At 44.8% G+C, this 15256-nt stretch overlaps 1 protein-coding gene across 1 annotated transcript; it reads right to left on the bottom strand.

The window, feature by feature from the left end:
- Positions 1 to 8879: 8879 nt before the first annotated feature.
- Positions 8880 to 10989, bottom strand: BCL2A1 (BCL2 related protein A1). Its single transcript, XM_024193916.1, has 2 exons — positions 10570 to 10989; positions 8880 to 8987 (listed from the first exon to the last, which is right to left on the bottom strand). The coding sequence occupies exons 1-2, from the start codon at positions 10987 to 10989 to the stop codon at positions 8880 to 8882; spliced, it is 528 nt and encodes a 175-aa protein (XP_024049684.1).
- Between the last annotated feature and the right edge of the window lie 4267 nt (positions 10990 to 15256).

The raw sequence follows: 15256 nt of genomic DNA, 5'->3' as shown, positions 1-15256 counted from the left end.
GGGGGGGGGGGGCACAAGGTGGAAGTTTCACCTAGGGCGCGAAACTTCCTTGCACCGGCCCTGACAATCCCCCTCTGGCCCCAGTGACAGAAGTTGTGGCAGCAGTAGGCAAGAGGAAGAGGAAGTTCTGGCAGTAATGGGAATGATTTTGGGTGAGCTCTGAACAACCAAGAGCAGTTTACAGTGGACGCTGAGCTGCACTGTCTCACATTTGTTTTGCGGTAGAAGTTTGAATTCCCAGCCGCTATCTTTGCGACAGTGCATTCTGCACAGGGCCAAATCCTGAAGTCCTTACTCAATCCTGGGAGATTTGCCTGAGTAAGGGCCTCCAGCTATGGTCCCTAATGTCTAGAGGAGCAACGCAATATGGTTTACACATGCAGCGCATGCGGAGTTGCAAACAGATACAGCACTGACTGCAGGGGCTTTGCTCAGGTCAGCTCTGTGCTTTTATCAAGCACTTAGTATGCTTATTATTCAACCTCCTCCCCCCCATCCAACCCCACCCCACCCCACCTCTGTAGACACAACTCACATCACCATATCTGTCTGCCAGCCACTAGGGCTGAACTGTGTTTTCTGAGACCTCCATTAAGGTGTTCCCAAGCAGTCAGCAGGTGTCACTATTGAACAGCAAAATGTCAACCCTCCTGAACCCCCTCTCCCCCCAATTTCCAGGAGCTGATTGATTGCAGAACGAATGGCAGAAGTTGATACTGACACTCTCCTAAAGGGATAAAAGGTTTCTCTTCTTTCTGACTCATCTAAGCACACACTAAAATAAAATAAACAAATATTACTTATCATCAGATGGGAAAGTAGTGGGGAAATTACTTTTTCCCCCTCCAGAGCATGCTGTACAACATCTGTATGTGAGGTAATTTAGGGGAAATGGGCTTATTTGCAAGAATTGGCTTTTGAAGAGCACAAAAAATGTCACAGAATTGCCCCAGTCCTCGGAAAGCCTTCAGTCCTTCCTAGCATTTTGCATACGATTAGCTAACTCCTCAGCAGATCTGTGAACCGTTACAGAATATGGAATTGTTTGACCTGAAGTAACTTGGGAGTTCGTCATAACGTTGTTTGAATGACACAGACATTTAAAGGGATTTGCTCAAATGATAGTGCCAGCCTTGTTTTCTCTTTTATATGGAGAAACCACAACTAAATACATGCTCGGGTGAAAGTCTTCGCTCCAATCTGCACTGTGTATCTCTGATGCTGTTCTGCACTGCATGGGAATATTGAACTAAAGAAGAATCGTTGTTTGCCATCAGCAATTATATGGCTTTTAGCCCATTTGCAGATAAGGCAATAGAAGATTATATATTTCACAGAAACTTGAATCACCTGACACTCTGTTCTGTAGTGTGTGGTGTTTTGAAAATTGTGTTACAATTGTAGGCTGTCCCTTTAAATTTCGGAGGTTTTCCCCTGACCTTGCTTGCAGGTTAGGATCTGGCCCTAGCAGCAGTCAGTCTGAAGATACCCCAGAGTAAGGTGGGGTGAGTTGTGCCTCTCTTTTAGGGAGTAGCCTGCTTTGTCTCTTTTTTGGGAGGGTTCTTGTGTGTTATTCTTCTGAATTCTAAGAAATAAAGTTGTGTTACGTTGCAACCTGCCCGCAAGAGTACTTTATGTTTTTATCTAACTTCTCGGGGTGTATGTCATGAACATAACATAGAGGACAGTGGTGACAAGTACACACACGCACTGGCTAGTGCAAGACCACCCAATTTACACTAGGGGCAGCCACACACATAGAACAAGGGAACCTGCATTACAGTTTCTCTGCAGAATCCTTGTAAGTCCTGTGCCTGACTAGCTCAATGAGTCTGCCTGAGATGTGGGAGGAGAAAAATGGAAAATGTCCTACACTGTTGTGTAATGCCTCCAGGCAGGTCTGCTTATGCCCCATTTAACATTTAGTTGAGTGGATGGAATTTGAGACTTGCCCAAGTGTTTGTAGCTGGCTGACCCTAGAAACAGGCCTACAAACAGGATGCTCTATAAGCCCTATTACTTCACTGTACCGGGGATTCTTCTTTAGCTCAAATGCTAGAGACCAGTGTTTCAAGTAGCAAGGTCATACATTCTGTTCTCTATTGTGCTATTTAGTTCAGAGATGGAGCTAGACCAGAGGTGGGCAAACTACAGCCCGTGGGCCATATCCGGCCCTTGAGCTCCCGGCCGGGGAGGCTAGCCCCTGGCCCCTCTCCTGCTGTTCCCCCTCCCCCACAGCCTCAGCTTGCCGTGCCGCCAGCGCTCTGGGCGGTGGGGCTGCGAGAGCGGCCAACCTGCCCTGGTGCTCTAGACTGCATGGCGGCGTGGCTGGCTCTGGCCGGGCAGCACGGCTGCCAGTCCTGGTGCTCTGAGTGGCATGGTAAGGGGGTGGGGAGCAGGGGGGTTGGATAAGGGGCAGGAGGTTCCAGGGGGCAGTTGGATAGGCGTGGGAGTCCTGGGGGACCTGTTAGGGGGCGGGGATGTGGATAGGGGTTGGGGCAGTCAGGGGACAGGGACCAGGGGCGGTTGGATAGGGGGTGGGATCCCGGGGGGTCGGTTATGGGCAGGGGGTGGGCGGGAGTGGGCGGTCAGGGGACAAGGAGTGGGGGGGGGTTGATGGATTGGGAGTTCTGAGGGGGGCAGTCAGGGGGCGGGAAGTGGGAGGGGGCGGGGGCCAGGCTGTTTGGGGAGGCACAGCCTTCCCTACCTGGCTCTCCATACAGTTTCGGAACCCCGATGTGGCCCTCAGGCCAAAAAGTTTGCCCACCCATGGTCTAGATAATACTTAGTCCTGCCATGAGTGCAGGGGACTTTATTAGATCGGTGGTTCTCAAACTTGGGCCGCCGCTTGTTCAGGGAAAGCCCCTGGCGGGCCTGGCCAGTTTGTTTACCAGCCGTGTCCGCAGGTTCGGCCGATCGCGGCTCCCACTGGCCGCGGTTCGCCGCTCCAGGCCAATGGGGGCTGCAGGAAGGGCGGCCAGCACGTCCCTCAGCCCGCGCCGCTTCCTGTAGCCTCCATTGGCCTGGAGCGGTGAACCGCGGCCAGTGGGAGCCGCGATCGGCCGAACCTGCGGACGCGGCCGGTAAACAAACCGGCCCGGCCCACCAGGGGCTTTCCCTGAACAAGCGGCGGCCCAAGTTTGAGTACCACTGGACTAGATGACCTCTCGAGGTCCCTTCCAGTCCTATGATTCCGTGATTCTGGCCACCCATGAGACCCCGACCCACCCATTCTGACTGCAAATCCTTGTAAGCTTGAAATCAGCCTTGGCAGCTCTTCTGGTTTTATCACCAGTGGTGCAGTGGTTGATGTTCTTAAACCTGTAGCTTTTGGAGTCAAGTGCTGACTAACAGTCTCTGCTTTCAGAAACTTCTAATCCTCATAGTTCCAAAGAACAGTTTGAAAATGTGAGCCAAGTGCACCCTAAAGAGTCAGAAGCCAGGCAACTAATTAAAGTCTTGTGATTTTTAAGCCAATCTCATGATTTGACTTCTGATTTTAGAATGCCTGGAGATTCACTACTGTGAGGGTTTTTTTAATGATTCAGACTTTAGCATCTACTACTAAAATCAACCAATTGAAAGTGACTGTCAAAAATACTTTGGAAGATGTCGGGGGCCTGTGTTGCTTCTTTCTGATGTATGAAGAGACCTGAAAGGTACTTTTTAATGTATTTTGGGGTTTTTTGCTACTCTGTTAGAAATATTGCTCCAGATTCACTGGCCTGCCTGAGCTGTGCTCAGCACAGGACCAGAGGCAGGTGGCAAAGATGGTTTAATGTTACCCCCCCACACACCATAATTTAGAGCAGTCTGAAGTTGACTGTTGTGTTTGTAGAAAGGCATCCCATCCAACACTTGGTTGCAAATCATTTTTGCCTAGTGTAGACAGAACATCATAAAGAAATCACCCCCATCATGGTTTTGCTATCCAAAGGGGGAGTACAACTTAATATAATTTAACAGCCGTTGACCAAGTGATTTCCCATCCTCATACTGACTAAATGGCAACTGGTGGAGAATCGGAGACAGTGTCTGGAACGCTAGGGGAATTTTGTGAGTTACAGGAATGGATGATGGCTTTTTTTGTCAATGTGGTTTCTCCCTTTCAGTATGTCTCAGCAGTTTCTGTGGCCTGCACTGTCTTGCATCAAGCCTGTCAGGAACATGTATTAACCCGTGCAACAATCTCCCAAGGAAAGGGGCATAAGCCACATCACTTGGGGCATTTAAAACACCTGACCAAACACTAGTAAATACAATAATGACCAATGCTCCATTGGTAAGAAAATGGGATTAGGTGATCTGGTAGGTCTCAATGCCATCATGTGCTGCAGTGACATCCTGATACTACCTGACCACTATACTGATGTATTCATCTTCTGTGCTGTTCCACTGCCGTTTGACTGCCCTTTCCTCCAGAAACAGAGCATTGTCTGCTGCTCCAATATTTTGCCTGACAGTTGAAGTGATGTCTTCAATGGCTGTGGTATAGATACACTGCAGATGTGGTGGTGCATAACGTGATGTCAGTAACCAAACAATGTCAGTAGTGTTCTACACGATTGAGGCAGTAGCATTAACATATACTACAAGTATACTTAGATACCACATAGAAATCAAGATATACCAGCGTAACTGCATCCCTTCACTGACTTTCTTCTCTATTGTATCAAATGTTAGCTACTTGTGTTCACTTTCAAAGCCCTTCACGACCTATCTCCACCTACCTATCATCTTTCATTCAGTATCAAAAGGTTGACTCCTGCCTCCGATTGGCCCATAATGCCCGCCTCTATTGACCACTTGTTAAATTTTCAAACAAGCATCTTTGTGCTTTCTCCTATGCTTCCCCTCAGCCTTGGAAAAAGTTCCCTGTAAACAGCTGCAAAACAAACTCATTATCCTCATTCAAAACCCTCCTTAAAAACTCTTGCTGTGAGGCCTACAAAAACTTGACAATGGTTAGGCTGTTGGGGTGCTGTTGGGGTCCTCTCAGGCTGACCAATATTGTCTCATTGTTTCCCTGAACTCCCCATCTGTCTGTATCCAGCTGCTGTCTATTGTCTTGTACTTAGACTGTAAGATCCTTGGGGCAGGGTCTGTCATTTCTAGCACACTGGAGTCCTGTTCCAGGCCTAAGGCTCCTGGAAACTACGATAGTACAAAGAATGAATAATAAAATAATAAAAAGAGGTACCAGATAGACTAGCTGTTCTTTTTCGTAAATCCAGAGCAGCTATAGATTTTGTTATTGGTAAAGATAGTCCATAGTCCCAATGGATCATTTAGTGGATAATCCTAGCTTCCCTTATTTAAACCCATGTTTTAGAGATGAAAGACAAGTGCTAAAACCATTACACTGTCTATCTGTCATTCTATGTCTATATAAAAGGCCAAGTCTGGCTTTGTGTATTTAATATACAAGTTATACAAGTTACGTTATTAGACAAAAAATGAACTTGTATTTTTCCATTGGGGCAAAATATACCCAAAGAATCTCAATGAATGTGTCATTTAGTTGACAGAGGAAGTTCACAAGGAGAGCGAATTACAAATCTTTAAACACTTAATTTACAACCGTTTTGTTCACCATTAGCGGTAAGGTCATTTTTGATTCCCTGCTGCTGATCTACAATCCCTAGGAATTACTGAAGTTCTTTGCCTGTACAATAGTAATAATAATGAGAACTAAAATAAACGTTGAGAATTGTGTCTGAAGGTGAACTGACATGCTTTAAAATCCCTAATCCTTAACAGAACATATATATGAAGGGTTAGATTACAAATAAATACATTAAAGCTTTTATTTTTAAAAAGCCATAGGAACTGCCTTGTCCGATATTCTGCTTCTTACAGTGGCCAGTATCAGGTGCTTCAGAGGAAAAGGTAAAATCCCATAATGGACACTTATCCTCCTTCACATCTGTCTATTTTCTCTCTAATGCATTCGTAATGCACTCATAGTGGTGATATGCAGACACATATACCTGTTAAGAGATCTGAATCCAGGCTTTGGGGGTTCTGGATTTTCCCTGCTACAATTGTTGACCTAACACTGCGTAAGGAATACAACTACCTGGACTCTTAGGTCTTAGGCACCACTCCCTGCAGGTGAATAACCAGGGTCAGTGACTTAGTGACCAGGATTCCTGTAGGAAGAGACAATGTGCTGCAGAAACTCCATGAGGTTCGTCACATGACGCTGGATTTGCACATCCCTGGGTTGGCAAGGATCCACATGGAAGGCATGTCACATGATCTAGATCCTGGGCTATCTTTGAAGATGGCTTTCCACCTCAAGAGTCCTCCTCCTTAACAGCAGCTAGATTCTCCAGGAGCTGTACTGTCAGGAACCATTCCCTTGCAGCTCTGCAATATCCCATCTTCAAGTGAGAAGAGAAACTGTGGAGGGAGCTAATACTGCTTGTAACTTTTTTTAAACACTGGAGTATTTTCTATCAAAAAGCAACCACGTCACATAGAGAACATGCCCTCCAAAAGCAACTGCTTGCCTTCCTGCTATGGCACATCCAACACCACAGAACCATGCTTCTATAGAGGGCTCTCAGAGAAGAAGTGGCATGGCACAGAGCCACTGTTCCCCAGTCATATGTACTTGGTGTTTCCTACCCTGGTTCACGCCCTCCATTCCTGTAAGGGAAGGAGACCAGCAAGTCCCAACTCTCATTAGCTATTCCAGGAGAATCCTAGGGTCCTAGTAGTTAAAGAAAAGGTCTTTTAGTTAGCATAAGTTGAAATCTTTAACAATCACTATATGAAGTCAGAAAGCAAGTGTAAGACTTGAGTCAGTACAAATGTGTCCACCTTTGACAAGGGAAGCCAAGAAATCCATTAGAGGGTGTTCTGTGACTTTTCAGAGGCTCCTACAGTAACTCTTCACTTAAAGTCGTTCTGCTTAACGTTGTTTTGTTGTTACGTTGCTGATCAGTTAGAGAACATGCTCGTTTAAAGTTGTGTAATGCTCCTTTCTAACGTCGTTGGCAGCCGCCTGCTTTGTCTAAACTGCTTGCAGGAAGAGCAGCCCCTTGCAGCTAGCTGGTGGGGGTTTGGAACCAGGGTGGACCGGCAGCCCCCTATCAGCTCCCCCTATCAGCTCCCCGCTCCCCTAAGTTCCCTGTGCAACAGCTGCCTGCAGTTCAGCTGTGTCCCTCCCCCCACTGTGTCCCTCCCCCTTCCCTCCCTCTGCCTTGGAGCTCCCCGAGACTCCTGCTTGCTGTGCCAGAAGGGAGGGAAGGAAGAGGGGGGCTAATGTCAGGGTGTCCCCCTCCCCCCTGCTCCTGCACCCCGCTTACCCCATCTTCCATAAAGCAGGGCTTAGGATGGAGGGAGCTTGCAGCAGCTGAGGTCTCAGCAAGCTGATCTAATTAACAAGGCAGTGTACTTAAGGGAAATGCGCATATCTCCCTCCATTCCTGCTGCCTTGTAGAGTGAGAGAGTTAACCCTTGAGGGCTCAGCCAATTGCTAGTTCATCATTTAGCAGTAAGGGAAATATCCCACCCTCTGAGTCCTCCACCTCAACCAAGCTTCACAATCATCATCACTGTGTACCAGTATTAAATTGTTTGTTTAAAACTTATACTGTGTGTGTATATATATATATAATATAGTCTTTTGTCTGGTGAAAAAAATTTCCCTGGACCCTAACCCTCTCATTTACATTAATTCTTATGGGGAAATTGGATTCACTTAACATCGTTTCGCTTAAAGTCGCATTTTTCAGGAACATAACTACAACGTTAAGTGAGGAGTTACTGTACTTCATTCACTAAATGTATCCCCTAAATATCTAGTACTGTACTGCCATCCAAATCTGATCCATATATATTATTTCATCAAGATCTAACAGGCTGCTCATACAAGTTGCCAGATAATACACCAAAAATGCTACAGACTGGCTTGTGAACAAGTCTTTTTATTGACTTCAATTGGCTTTGGATCAGACCCATACTGCCTAGATTTGCACCTATGCCCACACTTACTTTACCAGGTGTATCTAACTCAGCTAAATAGAAACAATGTTTTTTCAGAGATGAAACTTGGTAAAAATAAACTTTCAGCCTAAGTATGTTTATATTTTAATATATTTTTCCAAAAACCCATTGGTCACATTTTAATTATAGAAGATACAAATAGTTTATTGATTTCGAATAAAGTTTTTGCACTTGGCCATTTAAAAGCATCTCTTTAAACAAATCAGGTGGTCATTGCAGGTGGAAAGAACACCATGCATATGAAGAACCTTTTGTAAAAAAAAAAAAAGAAATTATTAAACAGATGCCATCGTACTGATTAGTAAATATATACACACATTTTAAATTGCTGGTCCCAAGTGATCATTTGATCCATCTCATGAACTTGCACGTACTTTCATGAGAGTGTTTTAGCCCCTTTATTTAAGAAGTCTACTGCTGATAAAGTAAACAACAAAATGCAATAAAGTAAGAAATTTAATTCACAAAATTTTTAAAATTCAGAATTAAAACTGATACTGCTCCTAACCCATTGGATTATGTGTAGGTGAAACAATGCACGTCTTTGAAGGTGCATCAGAGAAGATAGACACTGAACTGCTCGCTGTCTCGCCTAGAGGTGTTCTCTCCAGGTCAGGGTTGAGGCATATTGGGAGTCAGTTCTGTACCTCTTCGATAGCAGGAGGACTCCAGTCTTTACTGTTGTCAAATAAGCCAGCACCTAAACATTTACTAGTAAATATATAAATTAAAATATAATATAAGCAAGAAAACATGTCCTTAATTCTAGAAGGCTGATTCATTTTCCTCTTGCTTGAAGAAAGCCACTGCAATGTGTCTTGTGGCAACATCCAGTTTACATGGGAAGGCTGATCTCCATCTTGTCAATAGTACTGACTGAAGAAGGAAAAAGCATCCATGATTTTTGCTTTAATGTTGAATAAGGACAGCCATGATCGTTTTTCCTCAAACATAGGTAGGAAGCCGTTTTCCTGTGGAGAAGAATATGTACAGTCTGGTTCTAGCTTTAAAATAATGAGCTCGTGCAAAATGCACCATTGTTTCGTGATAGCAGGAGGCTTTCAGTTCAATAGAGCCGTTGAGCCTTTATTCCCATAGAGGCAGGTTTACAGACAACTACCTCAGAAAAAGATGAACTGGGCTTTAAAAACAATAGCTGAAACTATTTGCAAATCATGCAATGCCTGTCTCATCTCCAGGTCATAACGTGGCCAAATTTGCTCCCTCCCTGCCTACTCCCTTCTGGGGAAGGTTCATTATTTAGGTTGGGTTTAAACTTTGTGGTTTGGGCTCATTTCTGCAAGTAACATAACTGTCTGCGTTTCAGTTTTAATATGCTTATAAATATTCCCCCTTTAAACCTTCTCTTTCTGGTGTTATGAGGTACTTATTGAAAATTCCAGATACTGTGAGAAAAAAATGTCAGGAATAGATGGTGACCTTAAACAGGTTTGACTGAAAGAGGCAGGCAAAGGAGCTTCTATAAACATGATGTATGAAGCACCACTAACTCCCTGCAACTGTTATCCAACAGAAATAGACAAAAGCAAGCTAGAAAAAAGTGTGGGAAAGGATAAAGACAGTAGTAAAGGGAGACAGGTGAGAAAAGAGAAAATAAGCCTGATTCTGAGCTCATCTACAATGGTATAAATCAAGAGTAATTGCACTGAGAGCAGAATCGGGCCCAAAGAGGCGATATGAAGAGAATGTGACATTTGCATACAGACACACACACAAAATACCAGGGGATCTCAGGCTCTGATGGCATTTACCATCAACTTCCCCTAAACACCTACAGAAAATCAAGTTTGCGTGATGAAACCCTGCAAAGCAGAAGAGCGGAGTTTCCTACAACTTTCCCCTGCATCAGCACAGGAACTTTCATTAAATGGTCATATATATGACACTGGAAAAAGAGACCTACTGTTTGTCAAATACTTTACTCGTATTTGTAAAATAACCATGGGGAAGTCTTAGGAATATCTCAGCCAATTTTTCTACTCATACACGTAGTCTCAGTGCATGAATAAGGCAAGAGGGATTTGACCCCAGTTATACTTAATTATCAGACTGTACAACTAAATTGACAGGGGATGAAAACCTGGCTGTATGGAGCTCAGTGGCAAAACTCCCATTGACTTCAATGTGGACAGGATTTCACCTATAAAGATTTCCCTTTCCATTGACTTCAAAAGGTTTTGGATCACGCCAGTCATAGCATTATTATTGCGTCCTTTCACTTTAATTTCAGTTTGGAAAGTGTACTGTAAAAATGATTCAGGGCTTACTTTAGTGGTTTATACTGTCACAAGCACCTTAAAAAGGTCTTGTATTTTCCTCTAATTTAGATCTGAAGCAAGATATTTGCTTTAAGTCTTAAGGAAGAATTCAAGATATAAAAGTTTTAAATAAAGCAAATGATAAAGCCCTGGCTAAGTTGACAATTCTTTTTGACAGTAGTTAAAAGAACATTTTTTTTTAATGTATTAAGGAAAATTCTCCTGATCTAGACAACAGTGAAAAATGGTTATAAAATACAGCACTGAAACTTACCCAACCTCCATTTGCCTCTATCCACTCAGCCTTGTTGTTTATAATGTACTCCGTGATGAAATAAGAAATCTGCTCTTTATTATCTCCTGTAAGCTGAACTTTGTGTTCTTGAAGCCTCTTAGAAAGAATTCCTCCAAACATAAATATTGTCAAAATCCGTCCCCAGTTAGTGTTTCCATCAGCAAATTCTTTATCCACGACTTCAGTGAAAATTCTTCTGGCAGCATCTACAGAGGTAATATCAAGTGTGTCCAAACATGGTTTCAGACTCTCTTCATTTTCCTTTTGCAGAAAGGATGCAGTAGTTCTTAAAACATGAGCAACTCTGCTTGGGGCTGGTCCAAGCTGTGGTTCCTGAAGAACGTATTTCAGATAATCTTGGACTAAATGGTAAACATAGCAGTACTCAGAGCGTTCCATTTAGAAGCAGGCTCAGAGCAAATCACAGCCTTTGACCAGTGTGAAACTGCTAATCCACTCTAAAAGCTGAACTAAATAACTACAAGCTAGGCACTTGCATCACAGAAAGTTCCTGTAAAGCTTCCTTAAATTAATGTGTGGGTTGTGGCTATGAGTTCAGAAATGAAAGAAAAATTCTGACTGAGGTCAAAGAGTAAAAAAAAAAAAATTATCCTAAATGATGTAGCATGCAGGAAGTGAGGCCTTACACGAATACATTAGTAGGGGCCACATCCTCATCTGGTGTAAATTGGTGTAGCTTCAACGGGCCTGTGCTGATTTACACCCATTGAGGATCTGCCACATTTTGCTTTTTAAAAGAAAAATGCACACTATTGGAACAGGCAACTCTTGAGAAATACTCTGCCACTGGCAGTGGCCAATGCTTCACTCTGGACTGCATGGAGATGGTGACTAAATCTTCACAGTTAGTGATAAGAGGGAACCCAAATCTGGTATATCTTTCCTCTTGCCTATGGAAGAAGGGGGTGTCAGCTCTATAAGATTATACCTCTGCCCTTATTCCCACAAAAGCCCCCATGTGAGTGAAGATCAGGCTCTGACGATTGGAACGGAGTGACTGACTGTGACAAAGTTCTTCCCACACACAACTCCTCCATCTCTCAGGGAATCCAGGTATAAGAGAATACTGATCCAGTCAGCATTAAGTGATATGGCCTACTGTACTGTGAACACACACACACACAAATTACAGGGGGTTTTACTCGGCAGCAGCCAGGGGCTTCTCCAGGGTTTTGGCCGTCCCAAGCAGCCAAACAAACAAACAAACAAACAAAAAAAGCCGTGATCGCGATCTGCGGCGGCAATTCGGTGGGAGGTCCTTCGCTCCGAGCAGGAGTGAGGGACCGTCCGCCGAATTGCCGCCAAACAGCTGGACGTGCCGCCCCTCTCCGAAGTGGCCGCCCCAAGCACCTGCTTGGTAAGCTGGTGCCTGGAGCCGGCCCTGGCAGCAGCTGAGAAAGAGGTATTGGTGCTCCCAGTGTCAACAGGGTGCTTGGGAGGAAGGAGAGAAGAGCAGGGTCTCTGAATGGTAGGGGCCAACAACCATGCCATCCTCTACCTCTGACTTGTCCAAAAAGACATCCTTCAAAAATTAGAAGCCAAATCCTAGTGAGGAAAATAGAAAGGAGCATAAACTCTGGCAAATCAAATACAAAAGTACTGTATAAGGCAGGCCAAGAAAGAATCTGAAGAGCAACTAGCTAAGGACACAGAAACTAACAGCAACAAAATGTAAGTACATCAGAAGCAGAAAGCCTGCCAGTCGGGGGGACCACTGGACAATCGAGCTGCCAAAGGAGCACTCAAGCAAGAGAAGGCCATTGCGGAGAAGCTAAATGAATTCTTTTCATCAGTCTTCACTGCAGAGGATGTGGGGCAGATCCCCACACCTGAGCGATTTGTTTTAGATGACAAATCTGAGGAACTCTCCCAGATTGAGGTGTCAGTAGAGGAAGTTGTGAAACAACTGATAAATTAGTTCCAAAGGAACTCATGAAATTGCAGAACTATTAACTGTAGTATGTATTCTGTCATTTAAATCAGCTTCTCTACCCAATGATTGTAGGGTAGCTAATGTAACGCTAATTTTTAAAACGGCTCCAGAGGAGTTCCTGGCAATTACAGCAGGCCAGTAACCATGTGGCAAGGGTGATTCAGTTCATATAGTGTATTTGAACTTTCAGAAAGCCTTTGACAAGGTCCCTCACCAAAGGCTCTTAAGCAGAGTAAACTGTCATGGGGTAAAAGGGAAGGGCCTCTCATGGATCAGTAACTGGTTAAAAGTTGGGAAACAAAGGGTAGGAATAAATGGTCAGTTTTCACAATGGAGAGAGGTAAATATCAGGGTCCCCCAAGGATCTGTAGTGGGACCTGTGCGGATCAGCATATTCATAAGTGATCTGGAAAAGGGGGTGGCAAGATTTGCAGACAATAAAAAATTACTCAAAATAGTTAAGTCCAAAGCTGACTGCAGAGAGTCACAAAGGGATCTCACTAAACAGGGTGACTGGCAACAAACTGGCAGCTGAAATTCAATGTTGATCAATGCAAAGTAATGCACATTGGAAAACATAATCCCAACTATACATACAAAATGATGGGGTCTAAATTAGCTGTTACCACTCAAGAGAGAGATCTTGGAGCAGAGGTGACCCATGGGCCTTTGACGGGCCTAAGTGACTTCCCCCTCTAAATTAATGAAAATTATTAATACTTCAGAACCAACCTGTCTGAGAGCATAAATGATTAATTTATGTTATTGTCAAGCAAAAGATGGTTCGGTTTGCTCAGTGGTGTGCTGCCACCTACCCGCGGCAAGCATTCCTGCATGCACAGAAATGTTCCAGCAGTATAGGAAATAATGTCACAGCAGTTATCTGCTCAGGGTTTCTGTGTCTTGTGTCTGTTTGTATGCACAGTGAGGAACAGCAACACAATGGTATTTGTGCTCACCCACTGCCTCTCAGTATAAATGATTAGGTGATTTTTTTATTCTTATTTTATTTTTATTTTTTGCATTTCTCAGTCTAGAAACCTTAAACACTTCATTTCCAAAGTTTTGGGATGCTCATCTCCTTAAATAGAGATGTGCATCCCATTCAATTTAAAAGATTTCTCTTCTCCTAATCTTTACGTGACAGAGAAATAGAAGAGGAAATAGCTGCAGTAGGCAGGCTGGGCTGGGGCCAGAATCTGTGCTGTACCTCTCACGAGATGAAGCACAGATGGCACAGCCCGAGGGGTGGGGCTAGGGTGAGACCAAGCTACTCTTGCTTGCCCCTCACATATTCTGGGATAATGTGCAGGTCAATGTGGATCCCAACATAGAGGGGCTCCTCTAACTTGTAACAGCTTCTGCACAGCTGCCGTTGGGCTTCAGTGGAGCCCACCATTGCCAGGTGCTGAGCACTCTAGCCATTCCCCCTCCCGTCCCTGAAACAATCCATCTGCTCTCAGCATGCCCATACACCAGAGACTAAGGATGGGCAGTGTAAGCCTACATATGCTGCTCCTGTTCTGCCCCTGCACAGAAAGAATTCTTGTGCGGGTCCCCTTTGCACTCTGTCCCCTTTGCAACCTCTCTCCAGGGCCGGCTCCAGGCACCAGCTGAACAAGCAGGTGCTTGGGGCGGCCAAGGGAGAGGGGCGGCACCTGAGGCAATTCGGGGGCGGCAGGTCCCTCACTCCCTCTAGGAGCAAAGGACCTGCCGCTGTACTGCCCCGCCAATCGCGGCTTTTTTTTTTTTTTGCTTGGGGCGGCAGAAATGCTGGAGCCGGCCCTGCCTCTCTCCACCACTAGAATGGCATAAAGAGGCCAGGGCCAGGGGCCTGCCACCTCCCACTAAACAATACATAGCCTAACCCACAATGCAACTCCAAACCCAGCCTCATAATCATGAGGTGAGACATGGCAACATACCGGGTCCCAGAACCAACATTCATCATTAAGATGGGGAGATGGAGCTTGGCATGGTTGGTAACCAGGGGACACTGTTCTGGAGTGTTCCTCTATCTATGGCTTTGTCCCGAGCCCTCCCTCACCTTCCTTTCCAGATTTTTACTCAGCACTGAGCCAGTTTGAATGATCCCTATGTCTTACCAATGGTGAAACAAGCAATATACACATCTCTTGGGGGGGAGGGATAGCTCAGTGGTTTGAGCATTGGCCTGCTAAACCCAGGGTTGTGAGTTCAATCCTTGAGGGGGGCCACTTAGGGATCTGGGGTAAAATCAGTACTTGGTCCTGCTAGTGAAGGCAGGGGGCTGGACTCAATGACCTTTTAAGGTCCCTTCCAGTTCTAGGAGATAGGATAGGATATCTCTTCAAGCCTCCCTTGCAGTGGAGTATGACTCTAAGTGAAGCCCTGTTAGAGCCCTACAAATCCTCCACAAAGACTTCATGTGTCACTGGTAAAACCCTCAGGCTCCAGCCAAATTCATTTTGGTATTCTAAATACCCATCTCACCATGGTACTACGTGGCAAAGGAAAAGGCTTGCAGGAATCAATGTCATTATAAGACATGGTCTCATGTTGCAGCATTGGATCCAAGAGCAACATTTTCAAACACCGCAAAGTTTTAAGGTTCTCAGATCTTGAGTTTGGGTTTGGCCTATTATAAAAACAAGGGGAATTTGGACACCTGCAAAGTTCACTTGCAAGTGGATCACTAGCATTGGTTCCGGTCTACATCTAACTATAATGCCA

Source organism: Terrapene carolina, unplaced genomic scaffold, assembly GCF_002925995.2.
Source record: "Terrapene carolina triunguis isolate 2854851 unplaced genomic scaffold, T_m_triunguis-2.0 Scaffold67, whole genome shotgun sequence".
In the NCBI taxonomy this organism is placed as follows: Eukaryota; Metazoa; Chordata; order Testudines; family Emydidae; genus Terrapene; species Terrapene triunguis.
This window is presented reverse-complemented; position numbering and strand designations above follow the sequence as displayed.